Source organism: Chaetodon trifascialis, chromosome 21, assembly GCF_039877785.1.
Source record: "Chaetodon trifascialis isolate fChaTrf1 chromosome 21, fChaTrf1.hap1, whole genome shotgun sequence".
NCBI lineage: Eukaryota > Metazoa > Chordata > Actinopteri > Chaetodontiformes > Chaetodontidae > Chaetodon > Chaetodon trifascialis.
The window spans coordinates 8,082,367-8,108,355 of record NC_092076.1 but is presented as its reverse complement, the minus strand read 5'-3'; the positions used below and the strand labels follow the sequence as shown (position 1 = coordinate 8,108,355).

General features: G+C 40.9%; 1 protein-coding gene across 9 annotated transcripts in view; it reads right to left on the bottom strand.

Annotated features, from left to right (window-relative positions):
- Nucleotides 1-25,989, bottom strand: part of LOC139349494 (calcium-activated potassium channel subunit alpha-1a) — an 80,461-nt gene that overhangs the window by 32,096 nt on the left and 22,376 nt on the right. For 8 of the 9 annotated variants that reach the window (XM_070990359.1, XM_070990361.1, XM_070990362.1 and 5 more), the window contains exons 3-10: nucleotides 16,730-16,791; nucleotides 12,439-12,532; nucleotides 12,238-12,349; nucleotides 6,169-6,244; nucleotides 5,240-5,315; nucleotides 4,920-5,090; nucleotides 3,184-3,275; nucleotides 22-132 (exon numbers count right to left, since the gene is read on the bottom strand). In XM_070990359.1, coding sequence (XP_070846460.1) covers nucleotides 22-132; nucleotides 3,184-3,275; nucleotides 4,920-5,090; nucleotides 5,240-5,315; nucleotides 6,169-6,244; nucleotides 12,238-12,349; nucleotides 12,439-12,532; nucleotides 16,730-16,791 — 794 coding nt within the window. Of the gene's footprint in view, nucleotides 1-21; nucleotides 133-3,183; nucleotides 3,276-4,919; nucleotides 5,091-5,239; nucleotides 5,316-6,168; nucleotides 6,245-12,237; nucleotides 12,350-12,438; nucleotides 12,533-13,060; nucleotides 13,077-16,729; nucleotides 16,792-25,989 lie in introns of those variants that run through there. The other variant, XM_070990363.1, reaches the window with a different exon arrangement.

The following is a 25,989-nucleotide window of genomic DNA, read 5'->3' as shown; positions in this document are numbered from 1 at the left end:
AAAAAGAGGTTTTGTACTCACTTATGGAGAAAAACAATTTCTACATTGACATCATCCCTGTCCTTGTGTAGGAAGTCTTTTAGAAAGTTGGACACACTCTCAAGTGTTATATGACCACAGACCACGATGTGCCTGGAAAACGAGGTGCAGAATAATAATGAAACTCCAATGTAGTCGGAATAAGCGTTAACAAAAAAAAAAAAATCAAAAATTGATGTTTCATCTTCATCTTTGTCCTGGAATCAAAAGGTAAACCTGAGATGAGAGAGACGTAATGGACATGAGACGACATCAGCACAGTTCAGGCGACTGATTCAAAACGTGTGTGGAAGTCATAGAAACTACTGGATGTTACAGGAGGGATGTGTGATGTTCCTACTGTGACAAGTCGGGACTGAATGTGCAGAACACTGTGGATTTCAGATTATAAAGGATCAGAGTTTACTTAGATGGAGATTATGAAATCAGATCACAGTCTGTCTCGACTGCCACATATCACAGATCCTTCATGTAAGGAACCCAGTTTAGATGTATTCCTATATGTCTAAATTATTTAGGAAATAATTTCAGATGTTTACTCTGGTTGCATTTTGTCTAATCTCACTGTGTTACAGTGATTCTTTGTGGCTTTAACGTACAATAAATATCAGAATCATTATATTGCACCACTAATTTGTAAAGGAAAACAGTGGAGAGGATGTTATATCAGTGGCAGTAATGAGACTGACGACAACAAGCAGACATAAGGAAGAAGGTAAATAATTATAAAAATAATGATGCTAATAAATCTGTAAAGATGGGACAATACCTAAAGGAGACATTTAAATTAGTAAGCATTGAAAGAAAATTATAAAAACTCTATCCACACACTTTCTAAATTTCTCAAAACTGGCTGTTGGTGAAATTTGCAAAGCCACAACCGACCAGATGTTTGTGTCAGATAAATATATAAGATTGTTGAGAAAAAAAAAAGGGAAGGAAATATTGAACACAGAATTGCACAAACTACACAGAAATGCTCTAAGTTTTAGTTTTCTACAAAACTGACCAACAAAAGAAGCACAGATTTGGTTTGAGACGTTTTTCCAAGCAACCACAGATACTGAAAGCATGCTACAACAAGGCGCATTTTGTTTAGAGGCATCCAGCAGAATCTCACTTTTTCTTTAGAAACAGCTGCAGAGCTTAAGTTTAAAATGTTAAAGGAACAGTTTGACATTTGGGGAAATACACTTTCTTGCTTTTTTTTTGCAGAGAGTCAGACGAGAGGATCGATATCTCTCTCATGTCTGTGCTGCGTGCAGAGCTGGAGCCAGGAGGCCATTAGCTTAGCTTAGCATGGAGAAACAGCTAGCACATTTCTGATTAAAGATAAAAAATATGCATACCAGCACTAAAGATCACTTATTAGCACACTGTATTTTATTTGTTATTTTAAATCCATACACAAAATGAAATGTTAAAACAAGCTATACATGCTAAGCTAAGCTAATCACCTCCTGGCTCCAGCTTCATATTTATCATGCAGACATCCAGAGGGGAGTCGATCTCCTCCTCTGACTTCTGGCAAGAAAGCGAATAGGCCTGTTTCTCTGAATGTCAAACTATCCCTGTAAAGATTGTTTTTAGTCCTGAGGGTGTAGGTCAGACTGAAGATAGAGGCCAAGAATGTTCAGCAGCAAAGCGACGACAAGCAAGGCGAGTTTTTCCTGAACAGAAACACAGAATCCCAAAAATGAGCACAGAGCAAGCAATGGCAAACAGGAGTGGACGGATGAGTTTGAGGATTGCATACTGATCTCAGGTAAGCTTGAGTTCATCAGGCTGATCATTTTGTCATGGCTTTACATGGCCTGAAGGCTTATTATTTCACTTGATAATTTCACTGTAAAGTCGTCCCGTTATGAAAAAATTATTATTATTACCCTTCAATAAACTGATTCAACTCTATAATAGCTTTGAAGGGCTGTACAGAGTTAAGTGAGAGAAGGGCTGTCTACCAATCATTAATTTTCTTTTATTTTCCTTTGCTTTAATTTATTTGTCATTATTTAGGCTGACATGCACATCTGAGTTTGGGAGGGTGTGCAGGGAGATGAGCGAACAAAACTGTGTAAATGACAAATGTACATCGACAATAAGCAGCTTAATTACAAGTAAGACACCACAATGCATGTAGGATTTTCTCTCAAAGTGCCAATGAAGGTGTAATAAACTGTGCTCCACCTGTGGAGTGCGGTGGTCACACCTGTCTGTTTTGTTCACTTAACCAGGGTATGTTGGGCTGAATACTCTAATTCCTGATTGGCTGGAAGCTGTTAAAATCGTGTCACAGGAAACCACCAACATAGTTTTGGTTTAACCACTGTTGTAAATCACTGCTCACTATCTACAGCTCTAAAGTGAGACTATGTAACATTTAAAGAGGAAACAACTCATCATTTCAGGCTCAGTGGGTTCACTCGACACATTATTACATAATTACAATTTATATCATAGATCCAAGAGAAAATCCTACATGTGCCAACCTCATAGCACGACAATAGTACACATACATAACTGCACTGCAAAAATGTCTGTTTTAAGAAGTAATTTTTGCCTATTTTTGAGCTCCTAAAGTCGCATTTTCTTAAAATAAGTGATTTTTTTAAAGAAAAAAATACTTTTAGGGCTCAATTAACAGGCACAAATCACTTGTTGAGTTTGTTTTTTTTTTGCAGTGTAAAAGCAGACTTTCATTCATTCATGACAAGCAGCGATGACAGCTTGCACACATATAAAAGCAGCAGCAATACAGTACAGTAAACTCTACACATTAATCATGGCCAAGTTCTTCAGTCACCGTGTGACTTTAGTGCTAACTGAGATCATTACATCTCATATTACAGTTTCATGGCGTCTGTTTAAGCGAAAATCAGGTTATGTCACCTCTTTATGAGAGGGCCACTTGAGTCACACAAAACCACACCATTAAAAGTTTGCTGTTTTTTCATTTGTTTGACTTACTTTCTGCCTCTGGTCGAGTTATAACTCCCTCCATATTTCTTCCGATTAAGGATGAGAGCAGCAATTTCTGGCACGTAGCGAGCAAACATGGCCTACATGCATGAAAAAGAAAAAGAAAAGGGCATGCAGAGAAGGTTCTACTGCGGCGGAGGCAGTAGAGCCTCCTTGAATACTTACTTTCTCCCATTAACCGCACTATAGGAACCACCATATTTCTTGCGGTTTCCTATTAACTCTATGATTTCAGGGACGTAGCTTGCAAACATGGCCTAAGGAGAAGATAGGAGACAGAAGAAGAGACTAAAAAAAAGAAAGGCAAAGACGAGGAGGTCCTCTATTTTTACTCTAGAGACGAACACTACTGTAAGTGCAGGAGTAGCAGTGATATCTACTTATTAACAGGAGGGAGGAGAAGGAAAATAAAAAAAGTTGCAGTTCATTCAGATTAGTCAGTCACCGAATGTAGCCTGAAGTTACATCACAGTTACATTCCAAATATCAAGAAGTAGTATGAAAATGAAAAAGGAAATTATGAGGCCAATATTTACGGATATTGGAAGAATAAAGGAGAAAAATGACAGCTGATGAGCGATATGTCAATCTGTGATAGAAAAATAAAAGTTATAGAAGTTAAGAAAAAGCCTTATGTGCCATGTTTTGTCCAACAAACACACATGTCGGGTTGATTTGGAGAACGCAGCTGAATGGATGGCAGACATTAACTCTTGTAAATTGAATTGAGTGTAAAAGGGCAAAAGTAAAACATAATTTGCATGTTTTCATGGATCATTATTGCTGTTTGTGTTTATGAGCAAAAATGAAAAACTTTCTGTAATAAAACATAAAGAAAAACAGCTCTTTAAATCACTGAAGATACAACTTTATGACATTTACACAGTGAAATATTCAGTCCTAAGACTTTCCAGTGCCTGCACAGTTTCATCAGATGGAAACATTGATGTGTTTTGCATCATTTAAAATCCAATTCCCCCAAATTCAGCCTGACATAGTTTGTATCTTTGGAAACTTTAGGATCTCTGTTATCCAAATGAAAGAATTTCATCTCTCCCCAAAGACAATGTAAAATTTAACTGAGTCTGAAATTGTATTTATTGCACATGTGTTTTGATGGTCTATTCAGGCTTTCCAAGACATGAAATGTTACTTTCAGGGTATTTTTCAGCCTGGATCCTATTTTCCCATGCTTCTGTGTCTAAGTGACACATGGACACAACGATTTTTGAATGTGGTCCAGTATTGAAAACATATACATGCTGTATAATCCTCTCCTCAGTAATACTTTATGATCCGGATAACTGTGTCCTCTAGATGACCTTTGGCTACTTTCTTTATCAGGTAACTGCAACAAATCAGAAATTCCATGCTTTCTGTAAGATTCTCACATTATTATTCTGTGAAGTCTCTGCTTCTTGCCTTTCATTCCCTAATATGCCTTTAAATATTAGTGCAGACTAAGATAATGTCGCTACATCCATCAAGCCAGGCTACAATAAATCATCCCTGCTTCATTGTGTTTGTTGGAAGGGGGGGGGGGGGGGGGGGGCATGGTAGAGCCACCTGAAACCGCAGTACTTTTACAGTTAAGTACGAATACAAAAATCCTAAAATATTCTAGAATATCACATATATTCATATAGGAATTAATAAATAACAGAACAAAACTTAAGCATTACACCTGCATAAATGCTGCAAGACTGTAGACAACTCATACAATACATGATATGCAACATACTGTGGTGAAGTGGTGAGCCACAAAAACACCTCAGTGTAAACAACAGGTGAAGAGCGTCCTGAGTTGAGAGCGTCCCGGCGTTTGATAACACCTGGTGGGGTGTGATGATTGGTTGCATGGAGGATTTTAAGCAGGAATAAGTAAGAAGAGGGATTTTTACCAAACCACCAAGGATGAAGAAGACCATAAACAGGCGGCCCAGGGTGGTTTTTGCATACACGTCTCCATAGCCCACAGTGGACATAGTAACCATGAGTAGGTAGACACATTCCCAGTAAGAAAGTGCCTGGGAATTTTGGAAGTTTTCCCAAGGATCCCCTGAGTTTTCCACCTGGAACAGAGGTTGATATTTGTACAACAACCACGGAAACACACAGAAGTGAAGATTTTTTTTCATCCTCTGACAAATGAATAATAAAAGCATCTATGACGTTGCTTTACCAACATCCACCTTGACTTTAACAGCTCCCACTAACTTACCAAATGAATGAAGCCTGCTGCAGTTAGCCATGTGCTTATAAAGATTGAACACAAGTTCACCAGCTTTATGGAGTTGCTGTTTGAAAAAGAGCCAGAACACAAAGTGAGTTACCAATGAATAAAGTTATTAAACTGGTATCACAGTCCAGTGTGTCAGAACAAGTCTTTAGACTGGACGATGCTTTAAAATGCATTATACAGCTCAGCTTTGTCTTGAAATATATGGTGTCATTTTTGATTGCAATGTATTTCCATTCAGTTTCCACTAAAAAAAGGAGAATTTCACACCATGCATTTAAAAAACATGACTAAAGTAAATGTGAACACAGCACTTTGTGAAGGTCTTCCTCACTATGTACAGTATGTATAGATTTACATTGCAGTTCATGTGTTATGGTGGAATGAGTCCCTGCATGACTTCTGCTCTCTTCTACTTTGTGTTAATGTCTTTACCTTTATCTGAGTGTGAGTGAGTGAGTGAGTGAGTGAGTGAGTGAGTGAGTGAGTGAGTGAGTGAGTGAGTGAGTGAGTGAGTGAGTGAGTGAGTGAGTGAGTGAGTGAGTGAGTGAGGAGATTATTCTGAAGCATTTTGTTTCTCTATAAGCTCTTCCTGACAGCTGGGCAAAAAGCTTTAATTCTAAGCAGCCAGGAGACAAACGGAAAGCTGTTTGAGTCAAGACTCAATCACACAAGTGCAGCACGTTACCGACTGCAGGACTGAAGAATAAAATTAATATTAACTTATATTAATGTTTACCAAATCAAATGTGCCCATGATAAACATTGCAAAAAAAAAAGCCCACTTTCTCCCCTTCAAAATAAAACCATATTCATGCTTATAGCTACAAAATAAGAGCACCATCACTTCACATGCAATGTTCACACTGCTACACGGAGAAAAGAGTGAGACAGAGTATCAATACACTTACCTTGTCTTGAGTATATTCAAAAACTGTAAAATTTCTGAGAACTGTATCAACCTTAAGGCCCTTAAAAACCTCAAGCCTGTGAGGGAAAAAAAGACCATAAAGAAATTACTTTAAGATCATCAATAACAACTGGAACAACATCAACAGCATTTGACTGCGGTTTAACAAGAACACCATACCTTTCATACTTTCATCCATGTTTATCAACTTCATTGGATTCATATTGATTAGAAAAAAAAAAAAAAACTCCGTCTGATGAGGCGATATTAAACCTTACTGCAGCATAAAACAAACATCTTGGAGTACGTGGGGAAAAAAACAAGCTCAACATCCCAGATGTCTACCTTTTCATCAACTCACAAAGCACCGGCATCTACCTGATACATGTTTCACTCCTGCTGGATAAAACTCTGAACGAGGAGGAGATGAAAGCCTGGATTAGAGACAGGTGGACACTGTCACGCCACACTGATTCACGAAACAGATGTGACGTCAAATCCTAAATTTGAGGGCATTTATGGGAGGAAAAAAATAGAGCCTGTGCCCATTGCCAAGAGTTCAAGGACGGCATAATGCCAACAAAACCAGCAGTGACAACACCAGCCTGTGCTGCTGTACATGACCACTGACTGACATGCCGTCATTTAAGACGCATATATGATAAATCAGAATGTAAAAAGCTCAGATAATCAACACAGAAATCACAATCCCCTACAAAAACACATCTGATAAAGCACAATAACACCGATTTTATTGGTTATGTGTCATCATTTAGGTGCATGGCAGTAAACTACCTGCTAAAGGAACCTCCCACCTGAGTTTAAAGGCTAAATGATTCAGATATCCAAAAAGAAATCCCCTGCAGTGTCAATGCTGCATAAACAATTAAAATCCACGTCAGCCTCACATCAATGAGCAATCAAGTAAAATCCATCTCTAGGTGCATTAATCGAGCAGACAAATTCCCCTGCTGGAGCAGATTTGTTTGAATGCCAAATGACACAAATCAAAGACGTTACAGTCAATCATTCAGCTGGAAAAATAGAAATAAATAATCTTTTATGAAATGATGTGAACCGTGGTGTGCCTCACCAAAGCTCATTTTTCATTTCAAGCGAGCGTTTGCCAGATGGGGAGCGTAATACGGAGCAAATCCTGAACCTGAACCTGCTCCAGCTGACACACAGAGTCCAAGGACTTCTGGACACACCAGCGTTCAGCGTTAGCGGAGATTCCCCCTCGTTCCCACGTCCTGCGGGTCTTACCCCAGTAGGAGATTACATGGAAGCATGCGCCGAGGCTGTACCAGATGCTGTCCTGGTCCTCTTTCTCGCTGACCTGGCCGTGGCCCATCCTGACCCTGTAGCCCTTCTGGAAGAGCTCCCCGGTGGATTTCTTGCGCCTTCTTGTGTTAGAAATCGCCTGAGTGTGTGTGCCTCCGTCGGGCCCCCTGTACACTAACATCTTAGTGGGAATCATGTCTGTAGGTTACTTTTGGTGGGCAAAAATCAAGTCCAAAATCTGCTTCACATCCACGTCTTCACTGTTCTGCATCCACCTTGCTCAATATCATGTAGAAAAAATATGATCCTCCTCCAAAAAGAGAGAAAAAAACAAAGAGAATCAGGTGCTTTCATGATAGTCGCACCCAACAGGTTGGCACCAGAAAGGACTGTTTTTTTTAAAGTATTTTTTATCTGATTTACCTCTGGCCTCCATAGTATTTTCGCTGTAATGAGGCGTGTTCGCCGAGCTTAAAGCAAACCCTTTTCCCATCAGGATATTAGAGTGTAAGCTCCTTTAGGATTCATCCAGAGAAAGGAAGAGGCCGGGCAGCGAGTCTGTCCATCAGCTGGCTTCACAATGTAACCTACATCTCATCCCTATAACCCCACAACTGCTCTTGACAAACCAAATTTCACTCTCTAATCTCGCACAAGAACAGCGTGTATCTTTGTTTTATAGCAGGAAACAAGTCATGTGAACAGCCAGTAAAGCTGTGTATGGAGAAATGAGAAGCTTTGGCAATAAATGTGTTTTTCTATGGATTTAGCGATGCTGCAATAATCCCTAAATTAATCACAGTTGATGTAATAACTGCTATTGTAGTTGAGGTTAAAACTAAATGCGCAAAAAAAGCCTCACTGCGAAGAGCGAAAACACAGCAGCTGACCGAAATCTGTCCGAGTCTGCAAAGTCCATTAAATCTGAATGTGAAAGCAGCATTTGAAATGTGTCACTTCTGCTGGCAGAGTTGTCTATTAGCTGAAAGCAGTTCCACCAAAGTGATTGTTTTTCCCTCTCAGATTGATTGATTTGAATACTTTTTAGATTCAGATGTAAGATTTCTGCAGGAAAAAGGAAAGCTGATATGTGCAGTCACAGTAAAGTCATACGGAGGTTTGTGGATGTAGTTTCGTACTTATTACAGGGAAAACCAAGACAGTGTTTGGTTGGACCACTTCCAGTTTGGTGCTGCAATTCCGATGAATTGCTGGCATAGCCTAGAGGAGTGTTTCTCAACTCCGGTCCTCAGGCCCCCCTGCCCTGCATGTTTTAGATGTTTCCCTCCTCTACCACACCTGATTCAAATGAGCAGCTCGTCATCAAGCTCTGCAGTGGCCTGATAACGAGCCGCTCATTTGAACCAGGTGTGTTGGAGCAGGAAACATCAAAAACATGCAGGGCAGGGGGGCCGAGGACCGGAGTTGCGAAACACTGGCCTAGAGGAATGGTTCCCAACCTGGGGGTCAGAACCCCCCAGCATAAGAAAAAAAAGATGTTGTTTCTGCCACACAAATGAACATGAATCTTTTCAGACTTTTTCCTAATCCTTCTTTCTTGTGGATTATTTTGCCTTTTCAGGACTAATTATTCAAGTTTAACTGGTCACAACTGGGAAACACATGCATCCAGTGATGAGGGGTTGCAAGAAGACATTGCTTTGATTTGAGGGCCCACAAACTGAAAAGTGAGTCTGTGCACAGCAGGTCAGCTAAAAATATGACATTTAAACTTAAATGACTTTCTCAGAACTGTGTCTCACTTCTCCCTTTATCAGATTACACAGTTCTTTCCACATAACCACAGATGTTTAAGATAAAGCATTACCATTTTTTCCTATTCCATTGATCATTCTGCAGCATATTTAACGAGCGACATGTCTGGAGGGCCTGGCTCTCAAGCTAGGAGCCACTGCTTTAGAGCATTTGCATTTGAGGACATTTCGTTTCAGTGCAGTTTAATACTAAAAGCCTCTTTGTGTGTTTTACACTTCAGCTCCGGAGGAAAAAGCTGCAACATGTGGCCGCCAGTAAGAATATCTTATCTGGAAGAGTAATGATCTGTTTACTTTCTAATATTTGAGATTTGCGCTGGATTATGTTCAATGTCAGAGATAAATGTGCTGCTTGTATTTCACACCTGCAGCAGGTCAGAATGTCAGACTTTGCAGTAAAAACTGTCATTGTGCTTCTTAGACGCTGCTTCTGCACGACGGCATTTTCTATCATCCAGAATGTGTGTCGTGCTTGCACCCGCAGGCTTGTCCTGCATCAATGAGCGCGTTAGTGTGAGAGAATATTAGCGCGTACTGTGTGAGTATTTGTGTCAAAATGTTCAGACATGAGGCCCGGCAGACTGGCGGTCTGGCTGAGCGCCGGGTGAAATATGGAGTTTTGATCAGAAGAGGGAGTTTGACAGCTGCGAGCAGACGCTGCTGAGCTGGTTATGAACTCGCCACCTGTTTAACCTCAGTTTAACTAAACAGTAAATCACTCGCTAATCCTACATGACCAATTGCTCAGTGACCATATTGACAGAGATTATGTCTTTTTCCACTGGAACCAGCTCGACAAGCCACAGCAAATGTCAGTATTTACGCTTCATGCGGATTTGAATAACAAAAATCAATTTCAAAGAAAATTGGGACACAAACACGAAAGTATTCAAACCTGTATTCGCTCAACTGGGGGCATTAATGCTTGTATACTTGCTGTTTGGAGTCTGGCAGGTAAACAGAAGCCAGTAAATAGAAGAACAGCACATTTAAGACGAGCAGAGAGAGTCATGCGTGGCTGAGCAGACAGCAAAAAGAGCAACACCTACACAAGCAGTAACAAGAGAGCAACAGGATGGAAGCAGTGACAACAGAATCGCAGGAATATTCACACTGTTTGTCTCAGAAACTCTGAGCCAAAACAAGCATGAGCACTGAAACTAACACCAAGACTGAAATAGAAATCTCACAGGTTAACACTTTAAGAGCACAATTTGATTACAGCTCCACAAAACGTATTGTTATTGAAATATCAATTATATCGAGAAAATGCAACTACCATGTGATAACCTACGTGACGGCTAGGTCAGCTGTTTTGAATAAACTCCATCATCCCTCAATATCTGTGCTTCAGCAAACAGAACCAAAGCTGTGCCCCCAATCTACCTCGTTTCTTACAAGTCTGATTGGTCGGAATCATTTTATTACTATTAAATTAATTATTATTTTATTGCTATTAAACAAAACGCAGCTGTCGTATATCACTGTGGGTGCAGGTCTTTCCATCCACACAGACCTAACAGATGCGCAGCAGGACAGGAGGGGTGTGAGGGATTCATTTGCGGTTTGTTTTTTTTGGCAGTGTGCATTCAAACAACCGAGTGACGTCTGTGTAGAAACATCGAGCAGAAAAAGGAATAAAAGCAGGATGTAAAAGCAGCAGCCAATGTGCATGCAAAAAGTTAAAAACAAGATAGAACAAATTTTACACATAAAACAGTCACAAGAAGAAGACACAGAGACTCTTTGGAGTTGGAGATAAAATGGAAAATGATATCTGTGATTCATTTAAGCTTGAGTATAAGCACTGCTTGTCATAACAGCGGCACCACAATGGCCAATAAAAATGTTACTGTAGCTAACAGACCTATAACTATCAGTATAATTCAGCTGACAATGATAATAAAACACTGCTTCTCAAATCCACAACAATACTGCAAAAGAGATTTCCATCCCCTCTAATGCCAGCCATACTCTATCATGTCCCCTAGATGGCACCAGCAGCCAGCACCGGCCTCTTCTACTTTTATTGTTTTCACGCCGTAAGTCACAGTACATTAGCCCCTGGGAAAATACGCCGGCACGTTATGCAACTGCACTCATCAAGCTGTCATACTGACTCTAAAGTAGAGCATTGGTGAGGGAAGTGCTGTTGTTTGCTACACGGCAGGTTTGTTCCTCAGCTGACAGGGGAAGAAAAAGCAGCTATAAAAACCTGTAATGCAGCAAAAAAAAATGATCCTCCCTAATCCTCTAATTCCTCACAGACCTCTCCGAGTGATGAGCTTCACACATTTAGCAGATTGACTTCCATCCTCGCGCTCGAGTCCCAGAGCAAAGCTTATTACCTTTTTTCCATCCATTCATGTTCTTTTCAATCACAGTGTGATTTCATTCGAGTGTTATTGCAGGGGTTCTCTAGAGCGCCGCTGGACAGGTGAAGGGCATGTGAACGACCCCTGCAGCACAGTGCCCGCTGCCCACAACTCGTGGCCAAAGACGTGATCGAAGATTACATTTCCATTCAAATCAGCTTGCACAAATGCAAGTTTAGATGGCACACCGGCTGACAGCCATACAGTGTTTGATTGTGTTTTCATGCAAACAAGCATTAGTTTGAGGAGTAAAGCTCATAAAGCTCTGGAGTCACCATGCTTTCCTGTTTTCATGCTGTTCTGAAGTTTTTAATTTGATGCATTTCCACAGTAATAGTGGGGCTCATTCAAACTTTTCATGCATGTCATGCAACGTCTCAACATTTCATGACATATTTATCAAACTTATATGGCTCATGTTGTCGGTGTGCCTGTGTAAGTCACCACAAAATACAACCAAGTTCTGTTTTTGCAGCTTTAGTAGCGTGCTGAGATCATCTGGTGCGTTCACTGACAGCTGCTACACCCGGTGAATCCACCGGGTGGCACCACAGGCTACTAAATAAGAGCCCAACTATCCACTGCACAGTACTCGGTCTGTTCATCAGCCTCTGTGAGAGATGCAAGCGTCCTTACCGAGCCAGCTCCTGTTCAGGTACACCGACACAAACACCGGAGGAACTGTGAAGAAGTCCACCACCGAGTTCACCTCCAGCCAGAACCACAGCTTGTCATTGGCAGCAATAAACTGGAAATGAAGGGTTAAAGATGAGAGTCACTCACAGTTTTCAGGTACAGGGATGAGGGCGCAATTAAACCTTTTCGAGTTGAACTTACACGGAGGCCGAAGTACAGCAAGAAGAAGACGTTGAACGCCATGTCGATCTGCAGCGTGAAGTCTTTGTAGAAGTTCTGACAGGACTCGATGGGACTATGAGACAGAGGGAGAAACAGAGTATGATAACGTCTTACAAACACTGGCCTTCAAGTGAGGAAAGCTATGGATATATATCAACATTATTTCATTTAAAAAGGCTTAAAAGTTGCATTCTTCTTTTCCTGAAAATGCATTTTTAAGATTTCCAAAACAAGAGGAACTTATGTGTTGAAAAAGTGCAATACTTGGTATTTTCCAATGGTTCTTCTGTTGAGAAAGGACATGCATTTAAAGTCACACAAGCAATAACTTGTCGAGATACCTGATTAACCCTTAAATAACTGCTAAACAATCTGTCTGATGCGATATCACATCATGGGAATGATGCTGTTTTCCTGTCAGGCCTGCATTTCCTATCTGATGGAATAAATACAATAAATAAATGGAATAGATATTAAGTCAAACATGGCGGAAATGCAGAGCCAAGGCAGTAGTTTAAGGGTTAAATGCATGCAGGGTTCATGTCCTCTTTTATGAAGTCAGGCAGCCATAGCAAATGCTAGCAATGCAGTGAAGGCTCACCCTCAAAAGCTTGTATCTGGCACAAAGAATTCAAATAAAGAGACATAAATAACCAAGTAAATGAGATTGTAATAGGTTAGTAGGACTGGAAGTTAGAAAAAATGTCTCAATATATTCACACCTAAAATGAAAACACAGGTTTACCGTACATTCAAAATGTAAGAAGGCGGTGGAGAAAAGGGTTACTTAAATTATCATAATGCTCTTATTTATGTTTGATTGAGATATGGTTGGAATGACGAGTTGAGTGAAATGAATAAAAGCAGAACAGATTGATTAATCGTGTTAATGCTGAAACAACTAGTGGATAAATCTATTAGTCACTTGACAGAAAATGAATGTGATATATGATTAATCATTAAAGTCGTTGATTCAACCAAAGGATCTGCTGGTTCTCAAATGTGTAGATTTGCTGTTTTTATAGGTTTTATTTTTTTTTTTTACTTCCCCCCCTCACAAAACAAGCAATTCATCATAAAAGAAAAAAAACATTTGTCGTGTCATCGATTAGCTGCAGCCCTAAAGCGGTGGTTCCCAACCTGAGGGTCGGGCCTCTCCTGGGGGTCACAACGTAGGTGAGATGATTAACAGGGTAAGAAAGCACAAAATATCTTCACAGTCTTCAATACTCAGAGAGATATGCAACATTTGACAGCGGTGGAAAGTACTCAGATCTTTTACTTCAGTAAAAGTAGCAATACTACAGTGTTAAAATACTACAAATGAAAAGGTCCTGCATTCAAAATCTTAAGTACAAAAGTATCAGCATCAAAATGTACCTTAAGTACCAAAAGTGGCCCATTTCAGAATAATATATATTACTGGATTTTGATGCATTAATGTGTTTGTTTTTGTTGCAGAGGGTAAAGGTGGGGCTCATTTTAAACACTTAATACACTGCTTGGATAGCTTAATCTATAATAATACATCATAATTAACTAGTTGGTTCTAAAGTAATAATAACACATAAATAAATGCCTGTGGAGTCCCTGCAGCATGTTAGTGCTAAGCAGGTCCCTCTCATGCATGTCGCCTCTTTGTTTGCCTTCTGCGTGCAGGATCCCTACACTCACATCCACAAGCTTCACTAACGCACACATCATCACTCCACAGCAACAATCTCCCCTGTGCTGTTTAATACCGCTCGGATTAAAGCAAATTGCTTTGGTTATGTAAAAAAATCTAATAAACTGCATTTGATAAAACACTGTCCTCGCGGAGTTCATGAGGTGACATTAAAATACCTCGGGGATTAATTTGAACTGATCTGATGCGCAGCAGCGACACTCGGTTGATCTTCTGGTTGATGATCAGGAGGTCGTTGATGTCATGAGGAAGACTCAAACTGTTCTCCTCGGCAGGCAGTGTATTACTCCAGCATGACTGGACTTCTGCTGCATTTAGGTGTGTCTAAAGATGTTCAACTTCCTGTTAAAGGTGCTGGTTTACTGGTCAAAAAATAGGTAAAGAAGTTCCTCTTGATCCTGTCACTTTATTCTGAGTTTTTAGACTTTTCAAAAATATATGTACCGTTTTGATGGAAAAATAGAGCAAATTCCCAAAAATCCTATCCAGTTGTCTCTCAGGCACCTCGGAGAACAGTCCTAACATAAAGGATAGTTCTGCCCTCATTCCCTGTAATGACACGTCATCCTGGCAAATCCCTGTCATAGCAGGGTGACAGACCATATAGTGGAGGCAGACCTGCAGTGCAAAATAATTGAGTTCCAGTAGGCCTGTTTTGGAGGAGGACTAAGCCTGTTATGGATCACAAAGCCTCCCTGCACACAGTAGCTCTGGTCTTTCTCTCCCTCATTCAATTCAGACTCAGATCAAACAGAAGGGCTCACATGTAGGAGACCCGAATGTTCTCTGGTTCTGGCTCTGCAGGCGACCTCAGCGGTCAAGAAAAGCTGAATCCACTCAGGGTGAAAGTTAGCGCTTCTACAAAGTTTTATGGCTTCTTTTAGCTCACTGTTTCGGTGTGTCAGTCTGTGGTGGAGTTTTGCTGCCCTTCAAGGGGCCAAAGAAATCAATGAATGAAACTTTTACGTCAGAAATCTCCCTCTGGGACCTAACCAGCTCCTTCATGGCTGTGCAGCTCATTGCTTGAGCTCTCTATGAAACTAAGTGGGTCTTCTGTGTTGACGTCTCTCTGTGTGTCGCTTCCAGCCAGGTCAGCCTGTCCATCATATAGCAGCCTCAGCAGCCCCACAGGACTAATTACAGGAAGGGCTGTATCTATTACGGTCTGCTGCCACTTAGAAGCATGCAAGAGAGCAGCTAACTGGCTGCTCTTTGGCTTTAAGTACTGGGCTTGTTGGGTTGGCAGGTAGTGAAAAAGTACAGTCTGAATAATAGAAAGACCTGGACAAGACTGAATGAAAAGTGGGACAAAGCCTTGTGGGATGAATATGAATATAAGTAACTTAACAGGTGCCGCGGCATCATTCCTCATTGTGTATTTATCAACACCCCTTCTTGTGCTTGAAAAGGTTAAAGACAGAGGTCGGAGGTCATCCTTCATCAGGTGAAAAGGTATCAGGCGGTGCTACAAGCAAGTTCTGAGAACGGAGGGCCACAGATGGCATTGGTGGGGATGTAACTCTACCTGAGCTTGTCCAGTTAATGAAATGAGATCATGCTCACAAACCACATCAGAGCAGGCCGAGCCCTCAGCTGCATGCCTTCTTATGAAATAACAAAAAAAACCTGACTACCTGCCTTCAGCACTGTGAGCCAAATTACGTGAGTTTACAGCCCATTTTCTCTTCTCTGCTTTAACATTACTCCCAGCGGAGACTCCCTGTGGGCCTGATAAAAGCTTTTATCCTGATGTATTTTGCTCTGCTTCTTAATGGCACGTCCTGTCCAAACACCACCAGGCTGCAGTAACAGCATACTGTCGCGCATGGAGCTGAAAGGGTCTTCCGCTTCCTCGAGTTTGATGAGCGACGGCGATTGTTTTGACCGGGAACTTTGGTCTTTCCTGTCTGTTTGAGGGTCAGATCCTTTCATTACAGAGATTAAGCAAATTTCATCTGTGCGTACTGGATGTTTGTCGGTGCAGCTCGCCAGTAAGCTGAAAGCAGTTTACCTGGAAGGGGATTGGATAAAACCAGCCAGCAAGTACATGTTCTCAAATAGCATATAGAGAGCACAAAGCACTCAGTGTTATTAAGGCTAAAACTAAAGTATAAGCACTATATGGGGATTTATGAGAGTATAGGAACCAGTTAATGGCTGAGGTCTCTGAGGCCAACCTAAATCACACATGTCTGAAATACATACAATTTCCCCACCAAACCTTTTTTATCTGTATAACTGAAGCAGCATTATTTTTCCAGCAGGTTGTTAGTAATTTAGACTGGATTAAGACCATAATGCACAACCTACATCTCTCTTTTTCTCTGAGAGAAAACTGGCAACATGTAAATCCTAAAGTTACTGTCAGCTTTGAGCTAAAGGACTCAGAAGTTTCAGTTTCATCTGTCCATCTTCAGACCAGCTCAGTCGCTTCGAGGCTACAGCAGCGTTAGTTTACACAGCTGCGTCTGATGTTCAGGTCAGCTCTGATAAGTTCTACATGCAGCAGCATCCCAAACAACCTGCTGGAACAGGTTAGACCAACAGCAGCTGTAATGACGATTTTACTCATGAAATACTTACTCAGAGGAATCTATGAAGTATATAACAAGGGCCCCGATGCTGAGAGCAAAAACGAGCACCACCTGGGAAAAAAAGGAAAAATGGACCATTTTACTCACCATGTTATGATAGTTCTCAAATCATCCACAATATATTTACACAGAAACTAGTTTGGAACTAAACTGTAGATGATTCATCTGATGCAAATGGGAAAAAGACACCAGCTTCATGACACATTTGACTGGAAACACTAATTCACTCTAATATTTAAAATGATTTGTTGGATGTGGAGGAGTTTACAAAAAACAAAAGCCGCAAAACATCTTTCTGAGTTTTTGATGATGGTAAATTACAAAGACTTTACAGAAATACAGATGAATCAGTGTAAAATCAGATAAAATATTAACAAATTAAATTAAAGATAAGAATACAATAAATATTCAAAGACTATGACAAATTGAGATAATGCAATTCAGAAATAATGTTTAAAACTGTTATCAAACTATCTTTTTAGAGCTGCAACGATTAACCGATTGACAGAAAATTGAAATTTGGACTTTTGGATGAACAAAACAAGACATTTGAAGGCATCAATTCTGGCTCAGGAAAACTGTGGTGGATATTTTTCACTACTTTCTGACATTTTCGAGATTCAACAATCAATGAATTATTTAATTGACAAAAAAACAATCAGCAGAGAAACCAACAACGAAAGCAGTCACTGGTGCAGCTGTCGCAATTTTCATTCTACAACTTATTTTCTCACAAGAGTAAAGTACCTGAAACCGAGCCATGCAATGTGTTTCAAGGTGTGTAACAAATGTTTAATGCCTATGAATGAGCACTGACAGACCTTGATACATCTCCTAAAGCCTGTTATAATTGTGTTATATAAACCAGAAAGAAAGAGTCACAGTTTGGAACAGCAGTGTCACAAACAGCCTCATCAGTTACTGTACATATGACAGTGTAAATAAATACACAAGAGCTCGGCTCATCATGTAAATTGGCAGCGGAAGAGTGGGCGAGGTGACAGAACGTGGCTTCAGCTTTCACAGACACAAACAAGGAAGGATGCAGCAGCGGAGCCCAAAGCTCCGGTGGCCACAGCGGAGCAGCACGATAATAAAAAAAAAAAAGCAGGGTATCGCTTTTTACTCTGTCACTCTGCCTTTCTGCGGGGGGAGCCGCTGCTGAATAAACCTCAGCCTGGAGCGGGATGATAGACGTTCAGAGCAGACTGGCAGGCAGGTTGCAAGGTAATAAACATCCAGAAAAGATCCAAGGTTAGAGAACAAAGCGAGAGATGTCAGGTGACAGCTCTGACACTGATCGAGCGTAGGTGAAACTTTATAACGGTCAGGAACGAGATGGAGAATCAGGCTTAACTGTAAATACATATAGTTAAAAGGGAAATAAACATAAACGGCCAAATCTAGATATTTAGAAGTCCAACAGAGCTGCAGGTGGCCACGCCATTGTTACCTGCAGGAGAAAAAGCTTTGTTTCCACCTGCCACTGATCCCACAGTGAAACTCAGTGACTGCTGTCATGTTGTGTTTGTCCAACCGGACAAGAAGGTGGAAGATTATCAGAGATGGGAGGCAGAGGACAAAATCTGTTACCTAACTAGAGCATGCTTAGCACAAAGTAGGCTAAAAAGAAGCTAAACCACAGCACAGTTCAGGAGTTCATACGTTTCACATTTTGCACGCAGCTGTTACAAAACACATTTCCTGCCATTTGGGATAGACCTAGACTTGCATTCTCTAAAAGTAACGTACAGCATCATCATCGATATTTAGAAGTCAAAAAGCACAGGAGCTCATTAGCACGGCTGCAAAACGAGTGTCCTAATTTCCCTGTTAAAAGCCACCGAGACACAGATATGGACCGAAAGGTTTCTGCCAGACAGCAGGGCAAATGTTTTACATCCTGAAATACACTACCAGGTTATCTCAACCCTACCTGGCTTTCATCTATTTAGAAATGACACAATGGCTCTCCTGAACAAGAAGCCAGTGGGCATCCATAATGAATGAGCTCAGCCTAATTCATTTCCATGATGTGAAATTGTATTGTCAACCTGCAACCACTGATGGCTCCCTAATGACAAAAAGCACCCGCATGCATTTTTAATCAACCCTTCTTCTTTGAGAGCCAGGAAATCTCTTTATGCCTCTGACCATCCCGGTTTAGAAATGGGAAACAATGTTGGTGCAACCCTAGAAATGCTAATGCCGCCGGCAGAGGGAGATTCAGTGAGGGCGGTAAATAAAACACAGGCTAGAACAAAGGGGGGGGGGGGGGCAACCATGGCTGGGTTTGTCAATGAGGTGACAGCAGACGGTGCCAGCATTCATCATTAATCTCAGTCACTGGATAATGATGCATCACATCTGTATCTTCAGCCACCTTCAGCCATTTGCTGGCAGATGGCTCCACCCACAAGGGGGCACAGTGGGATCAGGCTCAGAGAGGCCCCGACCACGGCGTGGTGACCCCGAGGGCCGCCAAGTCATACTCTGTCTAATTTGCATTTATTTCACTTAACGGCGCAGCTAGTTACAAGATATGAAGGAAATCATGCAGCAATAAAAGGAAATGACAAATGTTTTCTTTCAAATGTGACAATAATCATCCACCGCCAGGAAGGAAATCACTTTCCAGAAAGCACAGTGAGCGTTCAAGAAGAAAATCATTCGTTTAACTATCACCGATTAAAAAGAAAGAAAGTTACGAGTCATTTGAGACAAGTACAAACAAAGTCTAAAGTTATATGAGACAGGTCCAAGTCCAGCCTGAGGTCTATCAGAGCAAGTCTCAAGCCAAGTCACAAATCATTCGAGACAAGTCCAAACAAAGTCTCGAACAGAGACAGGTCCAGACTCAAGTGTGCCAGAGCGAGTCTAAAGTCAAGTCTCAGGTCATTTGAAACAACTCACAGTCAAGTCTCAAGTAATTTGAAATAAGTCAGAGTCAATTCTCAGGTCTGTTAGATCAAGTCTTGTGTCAAGTCACAAGTCATTTGAGAAAAATCTAAAGTCTCAAGTTATTGGACACATGTCTGACTCAGGTCTCAAGTCTGTCAGAGCAAGTCTCGAGTCATCATAAATCATTCGAGACAAGACCAACTCAAGTCTCAAGTCATTTCAGACAAGTCTAACTCAAGTCTCAAGTCATTTAGGACAAGTCCAAGTCAATTGTCCAGTCTGTCAGAACACATGAAGTCACAACTCATGGTCATGAGAGACAGGTCCAAGTCAAGTCCAAAGTATGCAAGTCTCAAGTCATTTAGGACAAGTCCAATTCAAATCTTAAGTCCTTCAGGACAAGCTGAGGCCAAGTCTTTATAAGAAAAATGTGTTAAATGACAAAGGATTTCAGAATTTTCCTTTCAAAACTGTGTAAATAATGTTTTTATTTTTTCTTTAGAAGCTATTAGAAGCTAAAGATCAAATATCCAAGTTTATTAGAACATATTTAAGGCTATGCACAAACTGTTTATCACTGTTAATTTATTTAATGCTGCAGGATTTTTGAGGTCAAACATTTGGACTGACTTTAGAGTCGAAGCACAGTGTCTCAAAATAAGTCTTTAAGGAGTCGATGTCTCGCAGCAGTTAGGTCAAAGCCACATCGAGTCCTCTAGTTTTAACTCTACAGCTCTTAAAACTGAGAAAGAGTCAGCAGCTAAACTGGAACAGTCTGGCTGTGAAGCATTTTTTATTACACACGGTAAAAATAGAACAATTAGAATTCTTCTAGGTCCACTCTCACAGCAGATTATGAGATCACCAATCATCCTGCCAATGATGTGCAGCATATCACAGGCCTGCAGAGAGCACCAGCAGATCTCAAGCATTCAGATGTCAACCTGCAAACATCAGAGAACCCACTCATGCTCCTCCACTCTTCCTGAAGTGTGACTCACCATCAACCAGCATGAATAACCTGCCAAAGAAATGGGAACTTCACTTGGGCAGAAAAAATTACTTTTACTGTGGAGAGCCAGCTCAAAGCCCAAGGTGGTGTCACCCCCACTGATATTTCACATTAAAATGACTTTTCTTTTCCTTTGTAGTTGGGGAAAGAGGTTGACACAGAGGCAAATGCTCTATTTTCAAGATGTAGAAGCATTAAGTTAAAGTAACTGTGCAGCAGTCCAGTTAAAATAATAGTATCTAATGAGGGCTCATTGACATTCAGGTAACATAGAAACATGTTTTACAAATTCAGCAGTAGCGGGTTGTGTTACTGTGAGCTGCTGCAGGATCTAAAAACAGGATTCAGAAGAACCAGGGGTCAGATTGTTCCATATTCCCTTAAAGCCTGCGGTCAGTGCAGGATCAGAGCTGTCATTGGTGGGATGCCACGCATTTGTGCGTGCAGTCGACAGACCGTCTGCGTTTAAGTAAACCCGTCCAGTCAGAGCTTCGCTTTCCTGCACGTCACATCCAGTTCATGCATCTCCCTCTTTAACTGTGTGCAACTCGAAGGTTCACAGAAGCACAAGTCCCTGACCAGGTGTTCCTCATCTGACCCTCAGCAGCCTCCCCAGGAACACCGTGCTGCTTTCCAAAATAAAATGACCTAGGGACCGTCCTGGTGAATTCAAGCCGGCCCATCTGCCTGTCCTCAAGTGCCACTTTGATTAACAAGGCGTCTCGGCCATAATGGCACACTCAGAAATACAGAACTGCACAATAGAGGTGAGAAAAAAATCAATGTGCCGTCCTTAAGCTGAATAGTGCAATTACAGACTGAACTGAATTACACTGCAAGTGAGCATCCATTTTTCTTCTTCAGATTTCTATTTCACAACTTGAATAACACATTTTTCTTTTAAAGATGAGTGGCAGAGGGCTCTATATGATTTAGTTATTTCTGGGATTGGCTGTGAATCATCCTGCGAAGTCATCGCACTCATAAACTCCACGACAAATTCATTTAATAAGAGGCGATTTGTTTGAATGTTTGTGTGGTCCCATGAGGTTTACAGCAGCTGTAAATGTGTGATGACCCTTGAATTGTAGAAACGCCCTAGTCATCGTAACTGTCCTCACTAACTAGACTTTGCTTGCAGTGCGCCTGCACAGTTTATCCTTCGCCCAGGGTGATAACAGCAAATTAGCATGTTTACAGCAACAGCCATAAACGTGACGGACTGCAGCCCTGACACATACGGACACTGAATGAACCCTTGAGACATTTACGGTATCATTACTGCAGAACGTCTTTGCAGCTGACAGGACATGTGTGACGTGATGCAATTTCACCTCTGCAATCTCAAGCCTTTGTTACCGTTTCCATATTGGCATTGGAGAAGGTATGTATGCATCTGCTGCTAAAGAACAATGATGGATGATGACCTGCAACCTCATTGTGACCTTTTGATTCTCTGAAGTTCCTCACTGTCTATTTGGAGCACTTCCGAGTACACACAGAGCATGTGTCAGGCCTGAAATAGGGCACAACAATTATGGCTAAAACTGTAATCCTGATTATGTTGCTAGATTTCAGACTGTGATTGTCAGTTTTTGCTGATTAGGGTAACCAATTATTTAATGGACCTTTCATGCATCAGCGTTGTTGCTACTCTGAACTACGTTGACACAATCTTAAAGCTGCACATTTCTTTTTATATTAACAATGGATCACATTACTTTGTATGCTGTGAGTTGGCAGAGGCGGAAAAAGAGCTCCAGTACATGAAAGTAGGGTAATATCTGACTGGAAAACAGAAACGTGACTCGGAATAAATGCTAATGTTGTTGCGTTTATTCCTAAAAAGGTAACTGTTTGCTAACAACAGCCTGTTGTGCTTCTCCTAAGTGGTCAATTCATGTTGGCCAAACCAAAATAAAGTAAATCTTGAAGACGGCAGATATGGACTAAGTGATGCCACAGTCACATATGTACAGTAAATATGTAGCTGGATGCAGGCAGCAGTTAGCATAGCTTAGCATAAAGACTTAAGCTAGCCTGGCTCTTACCAAACATTTCATATTAAAAATGCCCACCAGCACTTTCACAGCTCCCTAACTATTAAGTTATATCTCATCTTTTTCATCCATATGAAAACCAAAGTGTAAAACCAACAGTTTGCAGTTTTAAATGTGTTTATATGCTGGATTATTTCCTGACCTGGAGCAGTTGTCAGGCAACCAGCAGAGACTGCAGGAAGTCACTGCTCCCAGCCAAGAAACAGTCCAGCGTGTAGCTGCACATGAAATCCCAGCTTTTATTTTAAGTTTAGCTAAAAGGTTGCTGGCAACAGCAACATATTCAGAGTTCAGACAAGAGAATCGAATAAATCTTCTCGTCCAATTCTTGGCAAGAACACAAATAAAGGTATTTCCCAAAATGTTGAAGAATTCTGGTCGGACATATCCATTTATACATATGGTATACTGTATATTTAATACACCCACAGTATATTGTTTGTCTGTGACAGAAAATGTCTGTTGACAGATTAAAATAAAATCTTAAAGGCAAAACTTGGTGCTCCAAATGTAAACATCTGGGTCAGCCCTCCATCAAAATTTCAAAACACAAGACTATATAAGACTATATGAATAATAGCTAAATCCAAGTTATAAATGATTTCTGGTGCTGTTGAAGTCAACCTCAGTCCTGTTTGTAAAGTCAGAAGCAAAACAGGCTTAAAATTTCAACTATGATCTGCTAACAAAGAAGAAATGCTTATTTTTCTTTTAAGTGAAACCGATTGAAAATTACGCATGCAAATAGAGGCTCTACCTGTAAGTTATATTGTTAAAAAAATGACGGGTTGGGACTTCAGAAGACAGCTGCGTCCCTTTCCAGCTCAGACCTGCACTCGCTGGCTGTGTCTGCATGTGCCCCATGCTAGTGGCGACAGGCAAAAACACAACATGCATACTAATGGAGCATTGGATAGTGCTCCTGAAGCCTGGCACCCTCCTCAAGCATGATCTTAATATAACCTACCCAGCATGTGTTTCATAAGCACACTATAGCTTCATCTGCCTGAATAAGAAGCTGTGATTAAACGGTCCAAATCACTGCAGTCTGTGTCACTCGGGTGTTTGACAAGGTCACAGGAAGGGAAGACGCCCACAGTTTTAAGGTCAAAATTAGAGCGTCAGTAGTTTAACAGCACAGGAGTTCACCTTTTTCACAATGACTGTCATCATGTTTGTCAATGTAGCTATTTTAAATTACAGGGAGCATCATCTTAAAGCTGCACTAATCAATATTTTTATATTAACATTAACATCAAATGACTGTGTAAAGTGAAAGGAATCACTTGTTGTGACGAATCTGCAGAGAAATACTACCTGACTGCAGCTACCTGAGCTTTACAGTGAATTTAACGCCTTTCAGCTCATTGTTTTGGCTTTACAGCTCACAGATTTACCGTTGTGCTTCACTCTCACTTGTAAGGGCTGCAAATGAGAAATTTACTGTGATTTTAGTGGCATTGTTATTACTTTTTTATGAGTGACATGCAACTTTGACCCATGCTAATACTCAATTTACATTGTGAGAAAAGACTGAAGGGGAAATTAGGCCTGAGCAGGCTGTCCTCATTCGATTTGCCAGGGTCGGAAGCATCATTCAGAGTACTGTACTGAGATATATGAATGCATCAGATCTTGAAAATCTGAATCTCAGCTTGGCAGAAAGTGTGACATTACTCATCGACGGACAATAACAATCAGACTGCATAATGGGCTGCAGTCTCTGACGACAGCAGCAGAGGGGTGATGGATATTATGGAATCTGAGACGTGCGTGTGGTAAGAAATGAGCTCATCATGTGTCATTCTGATCATGCCTGCGCTGTTTTGGCAATCTGATTCATGACTGAAGCGAAGCTGAAGGACGCAGAGCTGGACGGGTTCAGTGTGTCAGTCTGCGAGCTGCGGGATCAGTGACCCTGCCAGAGGTATCTCTTCACCCGCTGGACTGCTTTATCAAGGACGTTAGACTGATCAGCAGGAGAAGGGTGGCTGAAAGACCATGTTGAACTGTAGGTTTGTTGCTGTGAAAAGAGTTTTATTTTTAGTAGCAATTAAACATTTTATTGCCAATTTCTAATATTTCTAATTTCCATTTTGGCTGTGGTCCAAAAACACAAATCAAAGAGGACCATGTAAGCACACATATAGGAAATTAAAGTCTATTAAAACCACATGCCACCACAGAAAAATCAATAATAAAAATAAGTAACTGTAGCTTTAGCTTTAGATGTAGGCCAGCTTTCCTTCCAGAAACCACAAACCATTGCAAATGATTCTCAACCAGCCTGACATTTTTGTAGGAGTAGCTTCCTGATCAGTGATGCCGAGTGTAATCTGAGGTGAAACGAGATGTAAAAACCTCCAAAGAAGACAGTGAAACTCTGCTTTTCAGCCTGGTCATGATTTCCAGGTGGACTTATGAACATTTATTCATGACGAATATGAAACAAGGAAAATAATCATATCCTCAGACAGCATGGGTCACACTGAATGTAAAAGTGTGTGTATCACGGCGGTGTGCTCAGAGTTACATGGGACCCCAGGCGCCCCTGTAGGGGAATCTGATTCATTCAGCTTTGAACTGTACAGTTGTTACGGTGTACATGGGGGAGATGTTAGAGTACAACATGCAGCATAAGTGCAATAGTCATTTTAAGACTGTAATTTGGTTTGCTGGGAATCCCTGGAAAGCCTCACACACATTGAATGTAATATTCTCGCTTGTGCTGCATCATTCAGAGTACTCAGGATGAGTGCATTGTGCAGACAGTTCAGTATCCGAAGCACGGCTTCATCAGTGGCTTTACTGTTGCGCTTCAGACTTTCGCACTCAAGAGTAAAACCGGTGGGTTTAAGGGATTTCTCTCTCATCTTGTCAATAAAAGCAGATTATTCCTTTGTCTTCCAGGCTTCCAGTGGAGCTGCATGCAGCTGCTTCCACATCATTAGGAATCACTACCAGCATTACAGCGGTTCCAAAGGGATAAACCTGCTATTCAGTGATAACATCATCATTTCCAAATCTGGATGCATCTGTCTCAAAGAGCAGAACTGACAGGCAGTTTTACAGAGCTACATACAAAGCAGCTGCAGCAATGAAAACAGTGTGTGAGTGTGACACTGATCATTTCACATGAGTTTTTTTCTTACCTAATATTGGAAATTAATGTTTTGCGTGACATTTAAGGGACCCTTAATAATAAACCCCCCTGACCTACATACACACAACAACTATCCTGTGATTTGATTTATTTATGATTCATCTGAACAAATC